The sequence below is a fragment of the Vicia villosa genome, linkage group LG5 (genome assembly GCF_029867415.1).
Source record: "Vicia villosa cultivar HV-30 ecotype Madison, WI linkage group LG5, Vvil1.0, whole genome shotgun sequence".
Taxonomy (NCBI): Eukaryota; Viridiplantae; Streptophyta; class Magnoliopsida; order Fabales; family Fabaceae; genus Vicia; species Vicia villosa.
In genome coordinates, this window is record NC_081184.1 from 2,507,643 (window position 1) to 2,528,672 (window position 21,030).

Consider the following 21,030-nt stretch of genomic DNA (forward strand, 5'->3'; position numbering starts at 1 on the left):
ATTTCGAAGTGTTTGATTGTTCTAAAGTAAAATTGATTATGCCATCAGAATTGATTCTACTAAAGGTTAGAATTTGTAATTTTCTTGAGTTTAAATGTGATTTTTACACTAAAATTTATTATTCAACTCACTTTTACATACTCAACCATAAATCAATTCTACTAAATTCAAATATGTTAAAATAAATTCTATCAAATTCAGTCAAAATCAACTGTGTTCACAGCTAATCTAAACACAAGGTTTCATACAATTTTTTATAATTTGAAAAAAATTATAAATTTATTTTATTTAAAACACAACTTGTTAATGCAACCCAAGCCAATGAACTGATTTGATTCAATTTTAAATGTAAAATTGCGAGTGAGACAATTAAGTCAATCGTTGAAATCTAAACTGCTTTGGATGACGGATAAATTCATGACAAACTCCTCTATATAGAGATTTGTTATAATAAACAAAGAGCAAAAAGACGATCCTTTTTGTGTTTCACTGTGTCACCTTGCAAAACTCCCCAAAAGTTTAACCTAGCACCAGCTACTGGTTCGTCTTTCTACTCCGATTCTTCATCGTAGCGGACGCCAAACTCCGCAACGGCCAGCGGCATATCCGCACCACCGCGATTGCGTCTCTATTGGCCGCGATTAGTTAGCTACACAGTACACAATTAGTTAGTGTCTTTTTAGAAAGTTGCTTATGATTGCACTTTTTCTTGTTCATCAGGTAATTCAGATTCCATGGATTCCAATAATCAGGATTCTCAACCCTCTCTCGACACTACTGATTGGAGAACTCAACTGAATTCTGAATCGCGTCAAAGAATTGTCAACAAAATGTAAGTAAGAATATGACACAGACACGGTGAAACCGATAATAATTTGAAAAAAGAAATAAATTAAGCTAAATCACATGTGTTGGGGGAGGTGTCTGATATCGACACGGATACAGACATGCATTTTTTCATAGGTGTTGGTGCGTAGATATTGCTCATCCAAATCACTAGCAGATAATTTTAAGTTCTATGCATGATTTTTAGCATGTTTGTGCTACAACTAGATTACTTCTTGAATAAGTAATATTAATATTATATACTTCGAGTTTTCCAAATATAAAGTAATGTTGTTATTCATTTGTAGAATGGACACATTAAAAAAACATCTTCCCGTTTCTGGGACTGAGGGATTACTTGAACTTCGGAAGATTGCTCAAAGGTTTGAAGATAAGATTTATTATGCTGCCACAAGCCAGGTACATTCATCATGAGTATGGTGCAACTTCCACTTTCATTCATAGTTACTCATGCAACTATGTTGTATTGTAGTATAGCATATACTAGTGTCATACTGTACCTTACTCTGCTTCTCGTGTTTCTTCTTTTCAGACTGATTATCTTCGGAAGATTTCTATTAAAATGCTTACAATGGAGACCAAATCTCAAAGCACCATTGCCAGCAATATGATATCAAATGAAGGAGGTCCTAGCAATAATCTGCCCGATCAAGGTAAGCATATATTATTTGGGGATTCAGGTATGGTACCAAAGTTTGCAAATCCTATTTAATTATATATGTATTTAAATATCTAGAAAGCTAAATAGAAGTTCTGTATATGCTTGGCATGGTTTGTGAATAATATTATAAGCTGGTAGAGATTTTGTGTGCTGATTTTTGATGATTTTAGTTTTATATTATAGTATTGTTTCTCATTCTAAATGTGTTATTAAAATCAAAATGGCGCTTTCTTATTAAATATTGTGATAATCCATATTTGTTTTCTTTTCCTTTATCGCAGAACTTGTTTTACAGTCTCAAGTTCTTGATCCAGGACAACAACATCCTAATCCTCATCAGCAGCTTCTACCCCAAATCATTCAAAATCATGTTGCGCCTCAACCTAACCTGCCATCGGTATCAACTCTATCCCAGACTCCCAGCCAAAATATTAGCCAAAATATTAGCCAAAATTCCAACACACAACAACCTGGGCAAAATTCTGGGAGTAGTTCTATTGGCCAGAATTCCAATATAAAGGGTATGTTTCCTGGTTCTCAGAGACAAATGCCACGTACGCAGAAAGTTGTACCCCCAGAGCACCAGCAACACCAACAACCACCGAATCAACAGATTCTTTACCTGCAGCAGCAACAGTTTATGAAGCATAAGCTGTTTCAGATGCAGCAACAACAACAGCAGAATCTTCTGCAACCAAATCAGTTGAATACCTCTCAACAATCTGTTATGCAAACATCATCTACTATGCAGCCTTTGAAGATGCAATCGTATCTACCTAGCCTTCAACAAAATCAGCAGTCTAACAATGTTCAGTCAACACAGGATATGAAGCATATGCTATCTCAGATGCAGCAACAAAATCCAAATCAGCAGCAATCGGTTCTATCCATCCTTCAACAAAATCAGAAGTCTAACAATTTTCAGCCAACACATGATATGAAGTATATGCTATCTCAGATGCAACAACAAAAACAAAATCAGAAGCAACCGTTTCTATCTATCTTTCAACAAAATCAGCAGTCTAACAATGTTCAACAGTCAACACTGGATATGAAGCATATGCTATCTCAGATGCAGCAACAACAAAATCAACAGCAATCGTTTATATCTAGCCTTCAACAAAATCAGCAGTCTAACAATGTTCAACAGTCAGCACAGGCTATGAAGCATATGCTATCTCAGATGCAGCAACAACAACAGCAGAACCTTCTGCAACTAAATCAGTTGATTACCTCTCAACAATTAGTTATGCAAACATCATCTGCTATGCAGCATTTGACAATGCAGCAACAATTGCAACACAATGCATTAAAGTTTCCATCTCAGTCGCAGCCACAGGCTTCACAGCAGCAATTAATGTCGCAGATTCACAATCAGCCTGCACAGATGTTACAGCAAATGGGTTTGCAGCAGCAGCCAGGTTCTTTGCAACGAGATATGCAGCGAAATCTTCAAGCATCAGGGTCCTTACATCAACAGCAAAGTGTTCTTGATCAGCAAAAACAAGTATATCAATCCCAAAGAGCTCTTCCTGAATCATCCACAAGTATGTACTTGCATCCATGTACTTTGCCTTGTCATAATTTTCCTTGTGATTCAATAGTTTTATTAGCAAATGCAAAGTACTCTGGTAGAACTGGACCAATCGATAGAATGAAAATAGGAAGAGATCATAAATGGTGTATCATTCAACAGTACTTTTCTGATCATGATGATCCCGAGGTAGAAAGTGATGCACGAAAGGAACATTCCTCGCTGGTATTTGAGAGACCAATACCCTCAATCAACTTACTTTCTCTAATCTACGCCTTCCTTAACTTCCTTCCTTTCTATCATATATATTCTCAACTCCTAACCATACCTAGATAGTACAATAAGTTAAGTGGGGTGCTATCCCCTGCGCTTGCATGTTTTCCTCATGTAGCCCTTTTTATTGTTAACCTGTTATCACACTCATGTATTTTCTTAGCATTGTATTTTCATTTAATATTTGTATCGTATTTCTTGTAGCTTCTGTAGATTCTACAACACAGACTGAACAACTAAGTGGGGCTGATTGGCAAGAAGAATTATACCAAAAGGTACTATGCTATTTTTTATCACTTTTATATTGTCACAAAAGTCTTGCAAGGACTGTAGAAATTAGTTAAGCAAATCATATCGTAAAATAAAGAAGGGTTATTATATGTGATGGATTTTAATGTTGGAATTTCACTTTAAAAAATGAATTCTTTTGGTCTTAAGTCAGTTTGGGGCAGTTTTTGTCTCCCCCGTCCTGGCATAAGTTAGTTTTCCCCGCCCCACACCCATTATCCACGGGGTGTCCCCGCCAAAGTCAGGGCGGTTTTGGGTGGGTGTATGTGGTTTTGAATTTTACTACCATGCCTACTTAAGGGGAAATTCAGTAGTTGTTTTTTAAAATATTTCTGAAACCGGCTATCCTTTCTGTGCAATGTTTGAAAAATGATTCTCATTTTTAGCATGATATTTGAAATCTTGCGCTGTGCAACTATATTAATTGCTGATGTTTGACCACAATAAGTTCAGTTTTATATTCTGAATGCGTTGTGTTTACTACTACCCTTTTTAAATAGGGTTAGTTAAAGCTGTCCTTCCATTAAAGTAGTGTTTATAATTACTAGTCTGTTTCCATTTTTATATATTTTGCATTGCTTCAGTGAAAATGAATGTTGGTGTTACTGTTAACGCTAGACCAAGCATGAAAGTGAAACTTGCAATTTATGATGCCACAAAACAATATAAAAAGACCAAAACCGAAATGAACTTCTCATATCATATCTAGAAGAAGTGTTAATGCATCAATGATTAAAATATTATTGTATGAGGGATTTCAAGGATACTAATGTTGAGATTATTTGACTTTGCACGTTTCAATCTACAGTTGCAAACCATGAAAGAAAATTACTTGCCAGATCTGAATGAAATATTCCAACTAACTGCCATGAGATTTCAGCAGGTATGTTCACGATTCTTTGACTTACCTGTTATCAAAGGTGATATTATTAAATCAGGTTGAGAATTACTAAGAACACACGCTTTAAACCAAAGACTGAAATAATTTGCCACTTAACCTATTTTTTGTACCCACTTACCTGCTAACAGGTTCTATATGTTAAATACTAACTCTTTTTTCTGATTATTTTAGTCTGCTACAAGCCCACCCAAGATACCTCCATGAGAGCCAACCCTCCTCCATCAGTCTCTACTATATTTTTTTTCAACACCCCACTCAAATGTCATCTTCCGTCCAATAGCTACTTTTAATCTTCTCTCATTTTGATCATAGTTTCTGAGCATCAATTTTTCTTCTCTAAAAACTTTCCCTTTTCTCTAACTTTCCAACTGCCACAAACACTAGTGATACGATTGAAGACCAGATCCAAGTCCTCTTCTGTGAGCTTTTTCGATTTCCATTGTTCTATGACGCGTTACGTTTGGTTCGATGGTGGGTCCGCCACCATCTCCATCTTATGTAATATGTTTTCCAACTATTCCCACTCTATTTTAAACCACAACTATACACCACTCCTCAAAATCATATTTCAAAAGCAAATGATCTGGTGAGAGCAAGGTTTAGCTGTGCTGTTTAGGCGAGGTTATGATTTATCAGCGCTGAAGGACGATCAACATAGTGGGGTACTTGGCAACCAATGTTGGCGTTGTGTTTGAATTTGTAAACCAATTATGCAGGTTCCCTGTTACACGGTTTACTGAAGAGAATGATTTGACATCTTATTAGAGCACATGCTTGAAAGCGTGTGTTTGACCGTGTAACAAAGGCATTATTCAAGCCAAATTTCCATTTCAATATTTATGGTTGGTAAACACTAGCATCTCCAGCATGCTCTAGGCTGTCAATGAAAAAAAAGTCTCAACTCCTTTCTTAAATAAAATGCTTTATTCTTTGCCAATAATTTTATTGGTGTTGTAGGAATAAAAAGAAAAATTATTGGAGAATAAAGGAGGAGCTTTAAATAAATCTTATGTACTTAAAAACATTCACAACTTACTATTTCAGTATGCCACAGGATTTATTAAAAAAATAATACTGCAACTGAAGGGTACTTAATAGCCATAACTATTGACATGTCTTCTTTTACTCTGTTTAATCCAATTTCCATTTTTTATTTATCAGTATGAATCTACTCAACAGCCAAAGTCAGATCAGGTGGAAAAGTTGAGGCCATATAAAATAATGTTGGAACGCATGATATTATTCCTTCAACTTCCTAAGAACAGCATTACGGTTAGTTTCAAGGAAAAATTTGGAGCATATGAAAATCAGATTGTAAATCTCATAACTATGTTTAGGACTAGGAAAGGCATCTTGTCCTTGCAACCCGAACAGCTTCCCCCAACTCATATGTCTTTGATGCCACAGTCACAATCTCAAGTTACTTCTGTACAGTCTCATGAAAATCAAATGATCTCTCAGACGCAGCCATCAAACTTACAAGGTTCTGCAGCAACTATACAGCAGAACAATGCTGCGAGCTTGCAGCACAATTCTATGTCTGGTTTGTCAACAACACAACAAAATGTGTTGAATACAATTCAACCAAGTAATAATATAGACGCTGGACAAGGAAACTCTGCAAACTCTCTGCAACAGGTTCCCTTGATGCTGAGTCAGCAGATCCTACAGCAGCAACAGCAGCTACACCAGCTGTCTAGACAACTGCAATATTTTACCTCAGTTCAAAACTCAGCTTATTCCCATCAACAATTGAAACGAATGAATCCTTTTCAGGTTGCTTCACCCCAACTTTTTCAGGCTGTGTCTCCTCAAATTCCGCAACACTCATCTTCGCAACACTCATCTTCCCAAGTTGACCAACAAACTCATCAACATTCTCTAGCAAAAGTTGCAACACCTATGCAATCTTCTGACTCACATTTTGTGCTAGTAGATTCTGAGAAGCTCGTTCATGGTGTTTCGTCATCAAGTGCTGCCAATGTTGGGCAACATGCATTCAGTGGTCTAGATGATGCCTATTTTAATGCTTTCACAAATACTTCTGGAAAAGATTTCGGGAAAGAATTTGGAAAAGAACTTTTGAAAGAGACAAGTTCAAAAAAGATTGAGAAGTTGAAGAAGGAGGTTGAGAGTGTCAAGATGACGATGAAGTTACTCATCCTAGTTCTTATTTGGTTTTGTGTTTTTTTTGTTTTATTTTATAAATGTATGTAACAAATGGAGGGAAACCATGAATGGAATTTCCATGTGCAATGCAATTTGATGTTGAATGTATTTTGATATTAAATGTAACTTGATGTTCAATAAAAGACCTATATGACTGTTGGTAAATATATGTTTGAGTTTTTTAATGTATGTTTTGTAAGTCATTTTGAAACTGATATAGTCTTTTAATGTGCACTTTTAGCATTGATGGATAATTACTGCATTAGAATTATTGACTGATTTAGCCTTTTAACATATACTTTTGACAGACCAATTCTCACTAATACTTCATTAAAATTATTTGCAAGCTTGTTTCTATAGAATAGAAGTGTTACTCGTTATATTCAAAATAAACACATAGTGCATTATGTAGCAAAGTCACAATCAAAATAAATCAAAATAAGCACATATAATGCAATAAGTAGCAAAACATAACACATTCAAAACAATATTACAAGACAAAATTACATACTCAAAACAAAATTTACAATTAACTTATTTTGATAGGATTACAAAACAGAATACATCATCCTAACTTTCTAACTTTCTTCTTAAGTAACAGGAGTACAAAATATAATACATCATCATAACTTTCATCTTGATAAGTTGTCTTGAAACTTCTTCTCATGATTTAATGTTACAAACATCTTCTAGTTTATTCTCAATTTCAAAAGATTCATTTGCACTTAAATTAAGGTATTTGATTGATTTAGCTCTCCAAATTGACTTTAAATCAATGTTTTTAAAAACTGGGTCGGAGATCCAACCAATGAAACTTTTGATTTAAGATTCAATTGGTTCAACCGATTAAACTTAAGGTCGAAACGTTTATTAAATAAACTAATAATAAGAAACAAAATTTCTTAGATATGTCATATGTTCACAATTTAATAAAATAAATATTTTAAAAATCAATTACAAACTTCATACAACAGTATTGATAGTATATATAATAACATAAAATAGTTTTACACTTCATTTTAATTTTCATTTAAGAATAATTTAAACAAATTAAACTAATTCAAACCAAAATTAAAATAATAGAACATAATAACAAAAATAAAATTCCAATAATTAAGAATACTTAAATTAAATAAGATAGAGTACCAAAAATAAACAAATTCAACATTTTAAGTTTGATATTAACATATTAAACTTTTTAAAAGATGTAAAAAAATGGACAATTCGATGATTTTTTAGAACCGTGCGGTTTTACGAAATTGATTTCGATTCTTTAATTTGAATTGTTTTGGACGGTTTAATTCGGTTTTTTCTATTTTACTCTGATTTTAAAAAGTTGACCCAACCGAACTCATCTCCGATTTTTGTTCCAACCGGTTGAATTAACCAGTTTGGTTCGATTTTTAAAACATTACATTAAACACTAACTATTCATGATTGGAATTTTAAAACTTTTGGCAAGTTTTGGTTTCTAGGCATTGACAAGTTTTTTTCTCTCGTCATTTGTATGTTTTGGTTTCCTTATAAAATTTATGTCGCAACTCGCAACGACCTCAACACCCGCAATCGCAATTTAAAACTATGACAATAAATGTAGGTTATTGTCTCATATATCATACCAAAACACATTGCACCAGAATGAATATCAATTGACATGTTACAAATGTCTACTTTAACGTGCGAAACCTTCGATTGAATTTAAGATCAATGAGTACACCTCTACTGGAGATCTGAAATACATATTGGAAAATCTCCTACCATACTCCGACAATAAAAAAATTATGGAGTTCGAATATTTCATCATCGATTGACAGCAAAAGTTCTAGTGAGGTGAACGCAACGTTTTCGAAATCGGTCGAAGATATTATGAAGGTGTTGGAACGTCTACATGGATATTGAAATATAATAGTTGATTTATGTTAACATATTTTATTTTCTTATGTTAACAATGCTAATTTTATTTTGCCAAACTACTTCTCGGTTTGTTTTTGCTTTAGCATGCTCCAGAAATACACCTCCGTAAAAATTATAAAAATACATTTTCAAAAGAAAAATATAAACAAAACCGAAGCGTAACTCAAAATTAACAAACTCAAAATTAACATAAATTGTATGTGTTTGTAGTGCGTCGTCCGAAGATACTTCTCTAAATTCTAAAAATATTATAGATTTTTTTACAAGTATAATAATATAATCTCCTTGAAATTTAAACTAGTCGGGTAATATATTAGAAAAACCCAGTCCAAATCATCGCGTATATAAAGGTTTGTTTTAATATTACAATCGCCAATCTATTTTATATTTCATGGTGTCACCTTCCCAAACCCCCAAGTTCTGCTTTTTCCTTTAACCTAGCAGCTTAATTCAAAATCGACGCTGGTTCGTCTTTCTACTCTCATTCTTCATTCTATCGGAAGCGATACTCCGCAACGGCAGCTACACGCGCCGTCTCGTGACATTGCATCACTGCAGCGACAGCGGCCACCACCGCGATTAGCTAGCTACACGATTAGTTAGTGTTTTTTTATAGAATTTTGCTTATGACTGTACTTTCTGTTGTTCTTCAGATAATTTAGATTCGATGGATTCCAATAATTGGATACCTAATCAAGGTGAACCCACTCTTGACTCTATTGATTGGAGAACTCAACTTCATCCTGAATCCCGCCAAAGAATTGTCAACAAAATGTAACAATATTTCTCTCTTGTTTTTTCTATGGATGCAATTATATCATAACTTTGCTCGAAATTTTATTCAATTTCCGATAAATAATAGGCGAATGCATTCATTAATTTCCAGATGAATGTAATTTGAAGTTCTATGCATGATTTTTAGCTTGTTTGTGGCATTGTTTAAACAATCTGTGTCACATTAGTTATCGAAATGTAAAATAATGTTGCTGTTCGTTTGTAGAATGGACACATTAAAGAAACATCTTCCGGTTTCTGGGAACGAGGGATTGCTTGAACTTCGGAAGATTGCTCAAAGGTTTGAAGATAAGATTTATACTGCCGCCACAAGCCAGGTAGATTTATGAAGTATTGTGCAACTATGTTATGTTGTATTGTAGCGTAGCATCTAGTAGTATCCTGCTATAGTTTAACTAGTTACTTGTGTTCCTTGTTTTCAGTCTGATTATCTTCGAAAGATTTCTATGAAAATGCTTACAATGGAGACCAAATCTCAAAGCACCATTGCTGGCAATATGCCATCAAATGAAGGAGGTTCTAGCAATAATCCGCCCGATCAAGGTTGGTATATATTATTTGGGGATTCGGTGGTTGTATTCGGGTATGGTACTAGGTTGGCAAATCCTATTTGATTATTTATATATTTAAATATTGAGAGAGCTAAATAGAAGTTCTGTATTTTCTTGGCATGGTTTTGTGAATAATATTATATGTTGTTAAAGAATTTGTTTACTGACTTTTGATGATTTTAATTTTATATTATAGTATTGTTTCTCATTGATTCTAAATGATCCTTGGAATGAAATTAATTCACCCACCTAAACAATTAAGGGGGCCATATTGTTAAAGGATAGGTTGATAAACAGTCAACGCCCATTGCTAAATGTTGTTGGGAGTATATGGTTGTTAGCGTGTATAATGTTAGTTGGGACTATATAGTTATTAGCATCCTATTGATTTGGATCTAATAAATAAAGTTTATTTTATAGGCCCTTCTTGGAATTTTTGGTTGGACCTAGCTCAACCCTTACTTACCCTTAGGGGAGTACTATCGACCACTTCTAAACACAATTTCAGGCCATATTTCATTCAATGTGGGGTTCTTAAGACACCTCCCTTATGCCCAGGAGGTATAGACACTTGAAGCGTGACCCGTATGGTCTAACAATGTTGTGGCCCTATAGATCTTGGATTAGCTTTGATGCAATCTTTGATTTTTGGGCTGGGTCTAACTCAACCTTTGCAAGCCAGCTTATAGAGGCGATGACTACCCACCACTTATATAAACATATTTTTGTACCATATCTCATCAAATGTGAGATTCTTAATGGCCATCTTACTATCTTTCTTGTCTTGTTTTATTTCCTTCTTTTGAATTTTCATATTGATCCTTTCCATGTGTTATTAAAATCCAAATGGTGTTTTCATATTAAATATTATGATAATCCATATTTGTTTTATTTTCCTTTATCACAGGACTTGTTTTACAGTCTCAAGTTCTTAATCCCGGACAACAACACCCTAATCCTCGTCAGCAGCTTCTACCCCAAACCATTCAAAATCATGTTGCACCTCAACCTAACCTGCCATCGGTATCAACTCTATCCCAGACCCCCAGCCAGAATATTAGCCAAAATTCCAACACACAACAACCCGGGCAAAATTCTGCGAGTAATTCTATTGGCCAGAATTCCAATATACAGGGTATGTATCCTGGTTCTCAAAGACAAATGCAAGTCAGGCAGCAAGTTGTTCCCCCACAGCAACAGCAACAGCAACAGCAACAACCACAGAATCAACAGATTCTTTACCAGCAGCAGCAACAGGTTATGAAGCATAAGCTGTCTCAGATGCAGCAGCAGCAACAACAGCAGAACCTTCTGCAACCAAATCAGCTGAATAACTCTCAACAATCTGTTATGCAAACATCATCTGCTATGCAGCCTTCGACAATGCAGTCGTCTCTATCTAGCATTTCACAAAATCAGCAGTCTAACAATGTTCAACAGTCAACACAGTCTAGGCTTCAGCAACATTCCCAAATTATTAGGCAGCAACAGCAACAGAATTCTAATGCTCAACAGCAACAAACATCGATGACTCAACAGTCAATCTTGCCTGCGCAGCAACAACAGCAGTTTGGAGGGCCTCAATCAAATGTAACAAATGGGCAACATGCTCAGATACTTGGACAACAGAACACTGTTGGTGACACACTCAAGTCCCAGAGGTTACATCCACAACAGAATAATCTCATGAACCCGCAACAGAGACAACAACAGTTAATAAATCAGCAAAACAATCTAACAAATATACATCAACAACAGTCGGGAAATAATGTACCAGGGTTACAGCAACAGCCGTTTGGAACTGATTCTGGCAACCAAGGCATCCAAACAAGCCATCATTCTGCACAGATGTTGCAACAACCAAAGGTTTCAATGCAGCAACAATTGCAACACAATGAATCAAAGTTGTTGCCATCTCAGTCGCAGCAGTCCCAGCCACAGGCTTCACAGCAGCAATTAATGTCGCAGATTCACAATCAGCCTGCACAGATGCAACAGCAAATGGGTTTGCAGCAGCAGCCAAGTTCTTTGCAACGAGATATGCAGCAAAAACTCCAAGCATCAGGGTCTTTACATCAACAGCAAAGTGTTCTTGATCAGCAAAAACAATTATATCAATCCCAAAGAGCTCTTCCTGAAACATCCACAAGTATGTACTTGCATCCATGTATTTTGCCGTGTCATCATTTTCCTCGTGATTCAATAGTTCTATTAGCAAATGCAAAGTATTCTGGTAGAACTGGACCAAGCGATAGAGTAAAAATAGGAAGAGACCATAAATGGTGTATCATTCAACAATACTTTCTCTGATCATGATGATCCAGAGGTAGAAGGTGATGCACGAAAGGAACATTCCTCGCTGGTATTTGAGAGACCCGTACCCTGAATCAACTTACTTTCTCTAATCTATTCCTTCCTTACCTTCCTTCCTTTCTATCATATATATTTTAACTCCTAACATACCTAGATATTACAATAAGTTAAGTGGGGTGCTATACCCTGCGCTTGGCTGTTTTTCCTTTTGTAGACCCCTTTATTGTTAACCTGTTATCACACTCATGTATTTTCTTAGCATTGTATTTTCATTCGATTTTTGTATCATATTTCTTGTAGTTACTACAACACAGACTGCTCAACCAAGTGGGGGTGATTGGCAAGAAGAATTATACCAAAAGGTACTAAGCTATTTTTTTTATCACTTTTATATTATCAAAAAAGTCTTGCAAGGACTGTAGAAATTAGTCAAGCAAATCGCATAGTAAAATAGAGAAGGGTTATTATATATGATTGATTTTAATGTTGGAATTTCACTTAAAAAAATGAATTCTTTTGGTCTTAAGTCAGTTAGTTTGGGGTGGGTTGGGACAGTTTTTGCCTCCCCCGGCCTCAACATAAGTCAGTTTTCCCCGGCCCACACCCATTATCCACCAGGGAGTTCCTGTAAAAGTCAGGGCGGTTTTGGGTGGGTGTAGGCGGTTTTAAATTTTGTTACCATGCCTACTTAAGGGGAAATTCATCAAGTTGTTCTTTTTTAAATATGTCTGAAACTGGCTATCCAGTCTGTAATGTTTGAATGAATGAATATCATCCTTAGCATGTTATTTGAAATCTTGCGCTGTACAACTATATAAACTGCTGAGGTTTGACCACAATAAATTCAGTTTTATGTCCTGAATGCGTTGTTTTTATTACTACCCTTTTAGATAGTGTTAGTTAAAGCCGTCCTTCCATTGAAATAGTGTTTATAATTACTAGTGTGATTCCATTTTTATATATTTTGCGTTGCTTCAGTGAAAGTTGGTGGTGTTACTGTTAACTGTTGACATCATCTTAATTTAAGCATGAAAATTAAAGTTGCAATTCATGATGCCACAAAACGATAGAAATAAAAAACAAAATTGAAATAAACTTCTCATATCATATCTAGAAGTGTTGATGCATCAGTGATTTAAATATTATTGTATGAGGGATTTAAAGGTTACTAATGTTGTGATTATTTGACTTTGCCTGTTTCCATCTACAGTTGCAAACCATGAAAGAAAATTACTTGCCAGATCTGAATGAAATAGTCCAAAAAATTACTATGAGATTTCAGCAGGTATGTTTACGATTCTTTGACTTACCAGTTATCAAAGCTGATATTGTTAAATCAGGGTTGAGAATTGCAAAGAACAAATGCTTTCAACCACACACTCAAATAATTTGCCACTTAACCTATTTTTTGTACCTACTTACCTTCTAACTGGTTCTATATGTTAAATACAAATTCTTTTTTTTTTCTGATTATTTTAGTCTGCAAGAGACACACCCAAGCTACCTCCATGAGAGCCAATCCTCCTCCGTCAGTCTCCACTATCATTTTTTTCCAACACCTCACTCATATGTCATCTTTTTCCAATAGCTACTTTTAATCTTCTCTCATTTTGATCATAGTTTCTGAGCATCACTTTTCCTTTTCTAAAAACTTTCCCTTCTCTCTAGCTTTCCGACTGCCACAAACACTAGTGATACGATTGAAGACCAGATCCGAGTCCTCTTCAGTGAACTTTTTTCGATTTTCATTGTTCTATAATGTGTTAAGTTTGGTTCGACGGTGGGCCCGTCACCATCTCTATCTTATGCAAAATGTTTTTCAACTGTTCCCACTCTATTGTAAACCACAACTATACACCACTCCTCAAAGCCAGATTTCAAAAGCAAACTCCTCAAAACCAGATTTCAAAAGCAAATGATCCAGTGAGAGCAAGGCTTTGCTGTGCTGTTTAGGCGAGGTTGTGATTTATCGGTGCTGAAGGACGATCAACATCATGGGATACTAGGCAGCCAATGTTGAGGGATGGTGTGCCAGGTTATTTGAGGGAGAGAAAGTAGATGTGTGTGTTTGAATTTGTAAACCAATTAAGCAGGTTACCTGTTACATGGTTTAATGAAAAGAACGACGTGACATCTTTTTAGAGTGTATGCTTGAAAGCATGTGTATGACCGTGTACCAATAGCATTATTCAAGCCGACTTTCCATTTCAATTTTATGGTTGGTAAACACTAGAATCTGTAGCATGCTCTAGGCAGTAAATGAAAAAAAAAAAGTCTGAACTCCTTTCTGAAATAAAATGCTTTATTCCGATGTGTTTGCCAATAATTTATCGGTGTTGTAGGAATAAAAATAAATATTATTAGATGATAAAGCAGAAGCTTTTAAAAAATCTTTGTTACCTTAAAACATTCACAACTTACTATATCAGTATGCCACAGGATTTATTATAAAAATAATACTGTAACTGAAGGGTATTAAATTCTTCTTAATCATAACTAGCTCACTTTTCCTTAAAAGCCATTATTATTGACATGTTTACTTTTACTCTGTTTAATCCAATTTCCATTTTTTATTTATCAGTATGACACTACTCAACAGCCAAAGTCAGATCAGGCGGACAAGTTGAGGACATATAGAATGATGTTGGAGCGCATGATATCGTTCCTACAGATTCCTAAGAACATCATTACGCCTAGTTTCAAGGAAAAATTGGGAGCATATGAAAAGCAGATTGTAGGTCTCATAAGTTCATTTAGGCCCAGGAAAAGCATTCCGTCCTTGCAACCAGGACAGCTTCCTCCAACTCATATGTCTTCGATGCCACAGTCACAATCTCAAGTTACTTCAGTACAGTCTCATGAAAATCAAATGATCTCTCAGATGCAGCCATCAAACTTACAAGGTTCCGCAGCAACTCTGCAGCAGAACAATGCTGCAAGTTTGCAGCATAATTCTATGTCTGGTTTGTCAACAACACAACAAAATATGTTGAATACAATTCAACCAAGTAATAATGTAGACGCTGGACAAGGAAATTCTGCGAACTCTCTGCAACAGGTTCCCTTGAGCTCCCTTCAACAAAACAATGTTAGTACTCCTCAACAGACCAACATCAATTCATTATCATCACAAGGTGGGGTGAATGTGATCCAACCAAATCTAAATACCCATCAGTCAGGTTCCACTATGCTTCAGCCCCAACTTAAACATCAGGAACATCAGATGCTGCAGAATCAACAGTACAAACAACAATACCAGCAGCAAGGACAATTGATGCAAAGGCAGCAGATCCTACCGCAGCGACAGCAGCTACACCAGCCAGGAAAGCAACAGCTGTCAGTACAGTCTCAGATTAACCCAATGAGCGACATAAATGATATGAAAATGCGACAAGGATTAGGTGTTAAGCCAGGGGTATTTCAGCAACATATTGCCTCAGGTCAAAACTCAGCTTATTCCCATCAACAGTCTAAACAAGGGAGTCCATTTCAGGGTTCTTCACCCCAACTCTTTCAAGCTGCGTCTCCTCAAATTCCACAACACTCATCTCCCCAAGTTGACCAACAAACTCATCAACAGTCTCTAGCAAAAGTTGCGACTCCTCTGCAATCTTCTAATTCACCTTTTGGAGTCCCTACTCCTTCACCTCCCATGGCTCCATCTCCTATGCTAGTAGATTCTGAGAAGTCTGCTCCTGGTGTTTCATCATCAATTGCTGCCAATCTTGGACAACATACAGGGGGTGCAGCAGCACCAGCTCAATCCCTTGCCATTGGGACTCCTGGGATATCAGCCTCTCCTTTATTAGCAGAATTCAGTGGTCCAGATTGTGCATATTTTAATGCTTTCACAGCTACTTCTGGCAAGTCAACTGCAGAGCAGCCTATTGATCGTCTAATAAGAGCGGTTAGTCAAGCAAGCATTTCATATTCTACATATTATTTATGATTTAATAAAATACAAACCGCATTTATCAAATATATAAGTTAAGAAATTATACATATATGCCATCTAAATTGGACAATTTATTTCATCACCAAAAAATTCTTAAACAAGATATGTTAGTCTTTCACCTTCATTCTTCCATTTCCTACCGAAAAACAAAAAATGTTGTAATAAACCACCAAACCCGTTCCCGACTTTGTAAGCCGCTCAAATAAATCTTGGAGATTATGGATATTTTCAAAAGATCTCCGATTCTATCAAATTTTTGCCATATGAATATATTAATCCTTCGATAGTAATGTAAGAGACTAAATTGATAGTACGTGGTTAAATAGTGAGACCAAATTGATACTAAGTGGTTAAATAGAGACCTAATTGATAATAAATGGTTAAATGTAGAGATCAACTTGACACTTAAATAAATTCAGGGACCTTTTTGAAGTATTCATAATCTAAGGGACTGATTTGAGAGCGTCCTACAGACTAGGGTGAATTTGGTGGTTTAGTCAATACTTTTAAAAGCTTTTACTGTTCTATACTTCTATCTATTTTAGGAAATAATTTGAACAGGTGTCCATTACTATATATGAAAAATTTATGTCCAAATGATGATTCCAGGTGCAATCAATGTCAACCGAAACATTAACTGCTGCTGTCAATGATATCAGTTCAGTTGTCAGCATGAGTGATAGAATAGCAGGATCAGCTCCAGGTAATGGATCCAGAGCAGCAGTTGGGGAGGATTTGGTTTCCATGACTAATTGTCGTCTTCAGGCTAGAAATTTTATCACTCAAGATGGTACTAATGGAATCAGGAAGATAAAGCGCTATACTAGTGCTAGACCATTGAATGTTAAGTCATCTGCTGTGAGCAAGAATGACAGTATAAAACAGTTATCTGCTTCAGAGGCTTCTCAGCAGGAGTCAACTGCAACAACCAATTTCAAGAAACCAAAGGCCGAGGTTACTAAATTATATGTTTTTAACTGTTACATTTTATTTTATAATTAATATAACATTATCTTTACTGTCTGTGATCTTTGTTCATTGGCTGCGTTCCCTCTTTCTGGATACTACTATAGTTAGTTAGAGTGTGATGATTTTAATATACTTGTATCATTGCTAACAAACTACTATATAGTTATGCACTTTGTCTTTTTTGTTAGTTCTTAATAAAATATCTGATGCTTTGATTTTTTGGCTCTGATATGGGACTTTATGTGAATTGAGTGGCAGGCTACTCATGCTCTTTTGGAAGAAATACAGCAAATTAATCGTAGACTTATTGACACAGTAGTAGAAATAAGTGACAGAGATGTTGATCCAACTGCAGCTGCTGTTGCTGCCGCTGAAGGGACAGATGGGACCGTTGTCAAATGTTCTTTCATTCCTGTGGCTCTCAGTCCATCTTTAAAATCTCATTATGCTTCACTACAGGTTTGGACTCATATTTAGCAATTAAAACAAATTTTAAACTTTTTAACTTTCTATTTGTTTTATTAGTCTCATGTGTGATTTGTATCACTTTACAGTATCCTATTCAGCCTCTGCGCTTACTGGTTCCTCCAAATTATCCTAATTCTTCTCCCATATTCCTAGACAAGTTTCCAGTTGAATCACGGTGAGATATGACATATTTTAGCCCCTTCATGCTTTAACTTGCTAATTTTGAATCTGAAATGTTTTGGATTTTCTCTTCCAAATATTGGCAAAATCTACAATCACTTTTCAACCTTATCTTAAATATGCTGACAAATGTTTCTAATGCAAAGTGTTATTCGTTATATTACTATGACAGTAACGTGAATGAAGATCTTTCTGAGAAAGCGAAATCAAAGTTTAGCATGTCCCTACGTAATTTTTCACAACCGATGTCACTTAAAGATATAGTGAAGACTTGGGATGTTTCTGCTCGCGGTGTCGTTTCTGAATATGCACAACAATTTGGTGGAGGAACATTCAGCTCAAAGTATGGATCATGGAAAGATATCTTGACCGCATAACATAATAATATTATTGCCCTTCTAATGCAGACTTAACATTGTTTTGGCCTAGAAGGTTTCAACATTATGTTTTATCATTAAAATGCTGTTATTTTATTTCATGTACATAAAAAAAAAAAAAGTAAAAATCCTCTCCATTTCTTAAATGAAATAGCGGGGGGCTCTTTTTATAAAAAAAATGTTTATTGTTTTTATATATTCATTCTTGTGTGACTCTTCAAGTGGAGTCATTCATTTCTTGAGTAATGGATAGGATTCAAATTCATAAAGTCTAGTTATTAAGTAGCATGGCATGAAAAGTGATTATGGTTGGCATATTTTTGATAAATTGTAAAGCTCTATTAGATAAATTTACAAGTTTTAAACCTACTGATATTACCATTTGAACAAAGAAAGTAACTTCAGGTAATACTAAATGCTCGAATGGTAATTACAAGGACATAAATGGGGTCCTTGGTGTTCAATTTTTCTGAACAAATTGCTGAACTGCTATAAATAATAGCATCTCTCAGAAATCTGAATCTATGGTCACCACTTTGAAATAAATAAATTGACATCAATATCAGTTGTCACATGTGTGGGGCACGGGGCAGTTTCGTCCTTTCCCTTCTTTTGCTTGTTGAGTGGTTTGGAATTCAAACCACAATAATGTTATGAGATAACCAAATTCGTTCATCATTTTGAATAGCATTCTCTAATAGGCCTCTTATTGTATTACAAATGGTTTTAAAATTGATTCTGTTAAATTTTATTTATATGGTTGCAAGAATTAAAATATACAACTAAAAAAATATATAAAATAAAATAAAAAATCAATTGTTTATTGAGATAAAGTTCCATTCAAGAATTATGAAACAAGAATGTGAAAGTAAGACATTATTTAACTATAAATATACTTTTGTCAATGTATATTGTGTAAAAATAACCATAACATGTTACAAATTTGGACTTCAAATTTGCTATAAAGAACAAAACAATAATCACCTATTTCTTAATCATTCTCTCCCAACAATTACGCTAATCTAATCCAAATTTCACCTATTCAAACCTAAAAGTAACAAACATTCAAAAGCAAAAGTAGTCAAACATCATTACTCATACAGACAAGTGCTAAAGTTACCCATCCACATGATTCACACCACTAATGAATAAACAAAAAAATAAATAAAACAACAAAAGTAAAAGCAAATTCAAAATGGTGGAAGAACCCTAAAAAATCCATCTCTCACCAAGTATTATCTCACATGTCTGAAAATGCTTTAACCTCGCATTTTCAGACACGTTACGATAGAAGCTTCAAATTATATCAGATTTAACTTAGAGCTTCCGATCTTCGTTAAATTACTATGACTATATGTCATAGTTTCAAACACCCGATTAAAATTTGAGGTTGAAATAATAAAACCTATAAAAAAAAATTAATTTGGCTTTAGATCTTGAAACATAGTATCCCACCTGATATCTTCAACAGCAGCTGACCAATAACCATTATTATCATCATCTTCACCTTTCATCTTTCCCTCATGAAAATGATAAACCATAGGAGTACTAGAAAAACTATCAAGAGCAAAAGCAGGCATCATTGTAGGACTAGGACTTCCATTAGTAAGCAACAACCTCTCTTGTTTCTCCACTTTCATCTTCTTATTACTCCTCTTCAAAGAACTACTCTTCCATGATGATCTTGATCCATAATAAGTACTATTATTACTAGGTCTTGATGTTGGAACAACAACAAGTGCTGAATTTGATTCCTCACATGTAACCAATTTTCTCATGATGTAGTCCTCTAAGCACTTTTTGGTCTTTTTTATTGCTACCATGATCTTTGCAACTGGTCTTGGTGGTTGTCTCTTTGACTTTTCTTTTCTTGCATGTTTGAGAATTTCTAGCCTGTGTTTGGCTATGGAGATTCCCATGCTTTGGAGAAACTCGTGGTTGAAGTAAACTATGTCTTCTTGTTCTAGCTCATTGTGTGAAAAGGTGAGGCCATACTCATATACAAGAGATGGATCAAGGTTTGTTTTTGAAAGCCATGAGAACCAATCCATGGTTTTTGAGTTGAAAAAAAATGAGTGTGGTATGTATGGTTTTTAACTTGAAGAGGGGTGTATATATAAAAGGTTAAAAGAGAGGTTTAGGGTTGGTAAAGTGAAACAAAATATAAAGTAGTGAAAAACTAGTGATATAGACTTTGTGGGACCAAATTCAAAATATTATGTTATTTTAATTTTTTTATTTTATATTCTTAAGACACAAGTTAGTAAAACTTTTTTTACTATAAGTATATTTTATTTTATTTATTTTTAAATTTAAATTTAAAATTGTTCGATGTATATTTTTGTCAAATAATTTACTGACTGAAATTCACCATTTAAAGGTGAACAGATGAAATGTCATGGTTCGAACATGTGTCCTTACATCTAATGTTTCTGCATAGTTAAGTTGTTTTGATTTAGATTGCTTAATTACGAAGTTACAAGATGTTGAGACTAAACAATAAATCTAGATCCAACCCTATTACAAGCCGTTGAATCTTTATTATTTAACAGATAAAATCTATGACTCTGTCAAAACAAGATTTTTTGCAGTCGATTTTTTCTACAGTCGTGCTATTGGAGCATTTATGATTGTCTGATTTCGATCTAATGATTCAAAATAATGCATGATTAATATTTAATGTATAATTCAAAATAATGAGATTAAATCTAAATCATCAAATTTAAATTGAACGACTTATATTTTTTGAGAACGTGACTTCTGTTGATTTTTTTCTTGTAAATCATGATCCCTCCATGTGTACAAATAAATGAGATCTATGACTCTATGTGTACAA

At 34.8% G+C, this 21,030-nt stretch overlaps 3 protein-coding genes across 3 annotated transcripts; 2 read left to right on the plus strand and 1 right to left on the minus strand.

Moving 5' to 3' along the window:
• Positions 1 to 346: 346 nt before the first annotated feature.
• Positions 347 to 6,861, plus strand: LOC131601139 (mediator of RNA polymerase II transcription subunit 15a-like). The gene is made up of 8 exons (XM_058872890.1): positions 347 to 540; positions 721 to 832; positions 1,134 to 1,245; positions 1,379 to 1,499; positions 1,789 to 3,054; positions 3,519 to 3,589; positions 4,411 to 4,485; positions 5,665 to 6,861. The coding sequence occupies exons 2-8, from the start codon at positions 735 to 737 to the stop codon at positions 6,718 to 6,720; spliced, it is 2,799 nt and encodes a 932-aa protein (XP_058728873.1). The 5' UTR covers positions 347 to 540; positions 721 to 734; the 3' UTR covers positions 6,721 to 6,861.
• A 2,043-nt stretch (positions 6,862 to 8,904) lies between these two features.
• On the plus strand, positions 8,905 to 18,522 carry LOC131601138 (mediator of RNA polymerase II transcription subunit 15a-like). The gene is made up of 12 exons (XM_058872889.1): positions 8,905 to 9,051; positions 9,240 to 9,360; positions 9,587 to 9,698; positions 9,804 to 9,924; positions 10,840 to 12,081; positions 12,546 to 12,607; positions 13,456 to 13,530; positions 14,827 to 16,152; positions 16,810 to 17,154; positions 17,428 to 17,628; positions 17,724 to 17,812; positions 17,990 to 18,522. Exons 2-12 carry the CDS (start codon positions 9,254 to 9,256, stop codon positions 18,192 to 18,194), a joined length of 3,885 nt encoding a protein of 1,294 aa, XP_058728872.1. The 5' UTR covers positions 8,905 to 9,051; positions 9,240 to 9,253; the 3' UTR covers positions 18,195 to 18,522.
• A 137-nt stretch (positions 18,523 to 18,659) lies between these two features.
• On the minus strand, positions 18,660 to 20,310 carry LOC131601143 (uncharacterized). The gene has a single exon (XM_058872895.1). The coding sequence runs from the start codon at positions 20,243 to 20,245 to the stop codon at positions 19,613 to 19,615; it is 633 nt and encodes a 210-aa protein (XP_058728878.1). The 5' UTR covers positions 20,246 to 20,310; the 3' UTR covers positions 18,660 to 19,612.
• Between the last annotated feature and the right edge of the window lie 720 nt (positions 20,311 to 21,030).

What these genes read in the sequence shown, in the direction of transcription:
- LOC131601139 (XM_058872890.1), top strand. Translation starts at nt 735, where the DNA reads ATGGATTCCAATAATCAGGATTCTCAACCCTCTCTCGACACTACTGAT. An exon ending in ATTATGCTGCCACAAGCCAG is followed by an intron (nt 1,246 to 1,378) that starts GTACATTCATCA and finishes TCTTCTTTTCAG; the next exon opens with ACTGATTATCTTCGGAAGAT. An exon ending in AAGAAGAATTATACCAAAAG is followed by an intron (nt 3,590 to 4,410) that starts GTACTATGCTAT and finishes TTCAATCTACAG; the next exon opens with TTGCAAACCATGAAAGAAAA.
- LOC131601138 (XM_058872889.1), top strand. Translation starts at nt 9,254, where the DNA reads ATGGATTCCAATAATTGGATACCTAATCAAGGTGAACCCACTCTTGAC. An exon ending in ATACTGCCGCCACAAGCCAG is followed by an intron (nt 9,699 to 9,803) that starts GTAGATTTATGA and finishes CCTTGTTTTCAG; the next exon opens with TCTGATTATCTTCGAAAGAT. An exon ending in TTACTATGAGATTTCAGCAG is followed by an intron (nt 13,531 to 14,826) that starts GTATGTTTACGA and finishes TTTATTTATCAG; the next exon opens with TATGACACTACTCAACAGCC.
- LOC131601143 (XM_058872895.1), bottom strand. Translation starts at nt 20,245, where the DNA reads ATGGATTGGTTCTCATGGCTTTCAAAAACAAACCTTGATCCATCTCTT.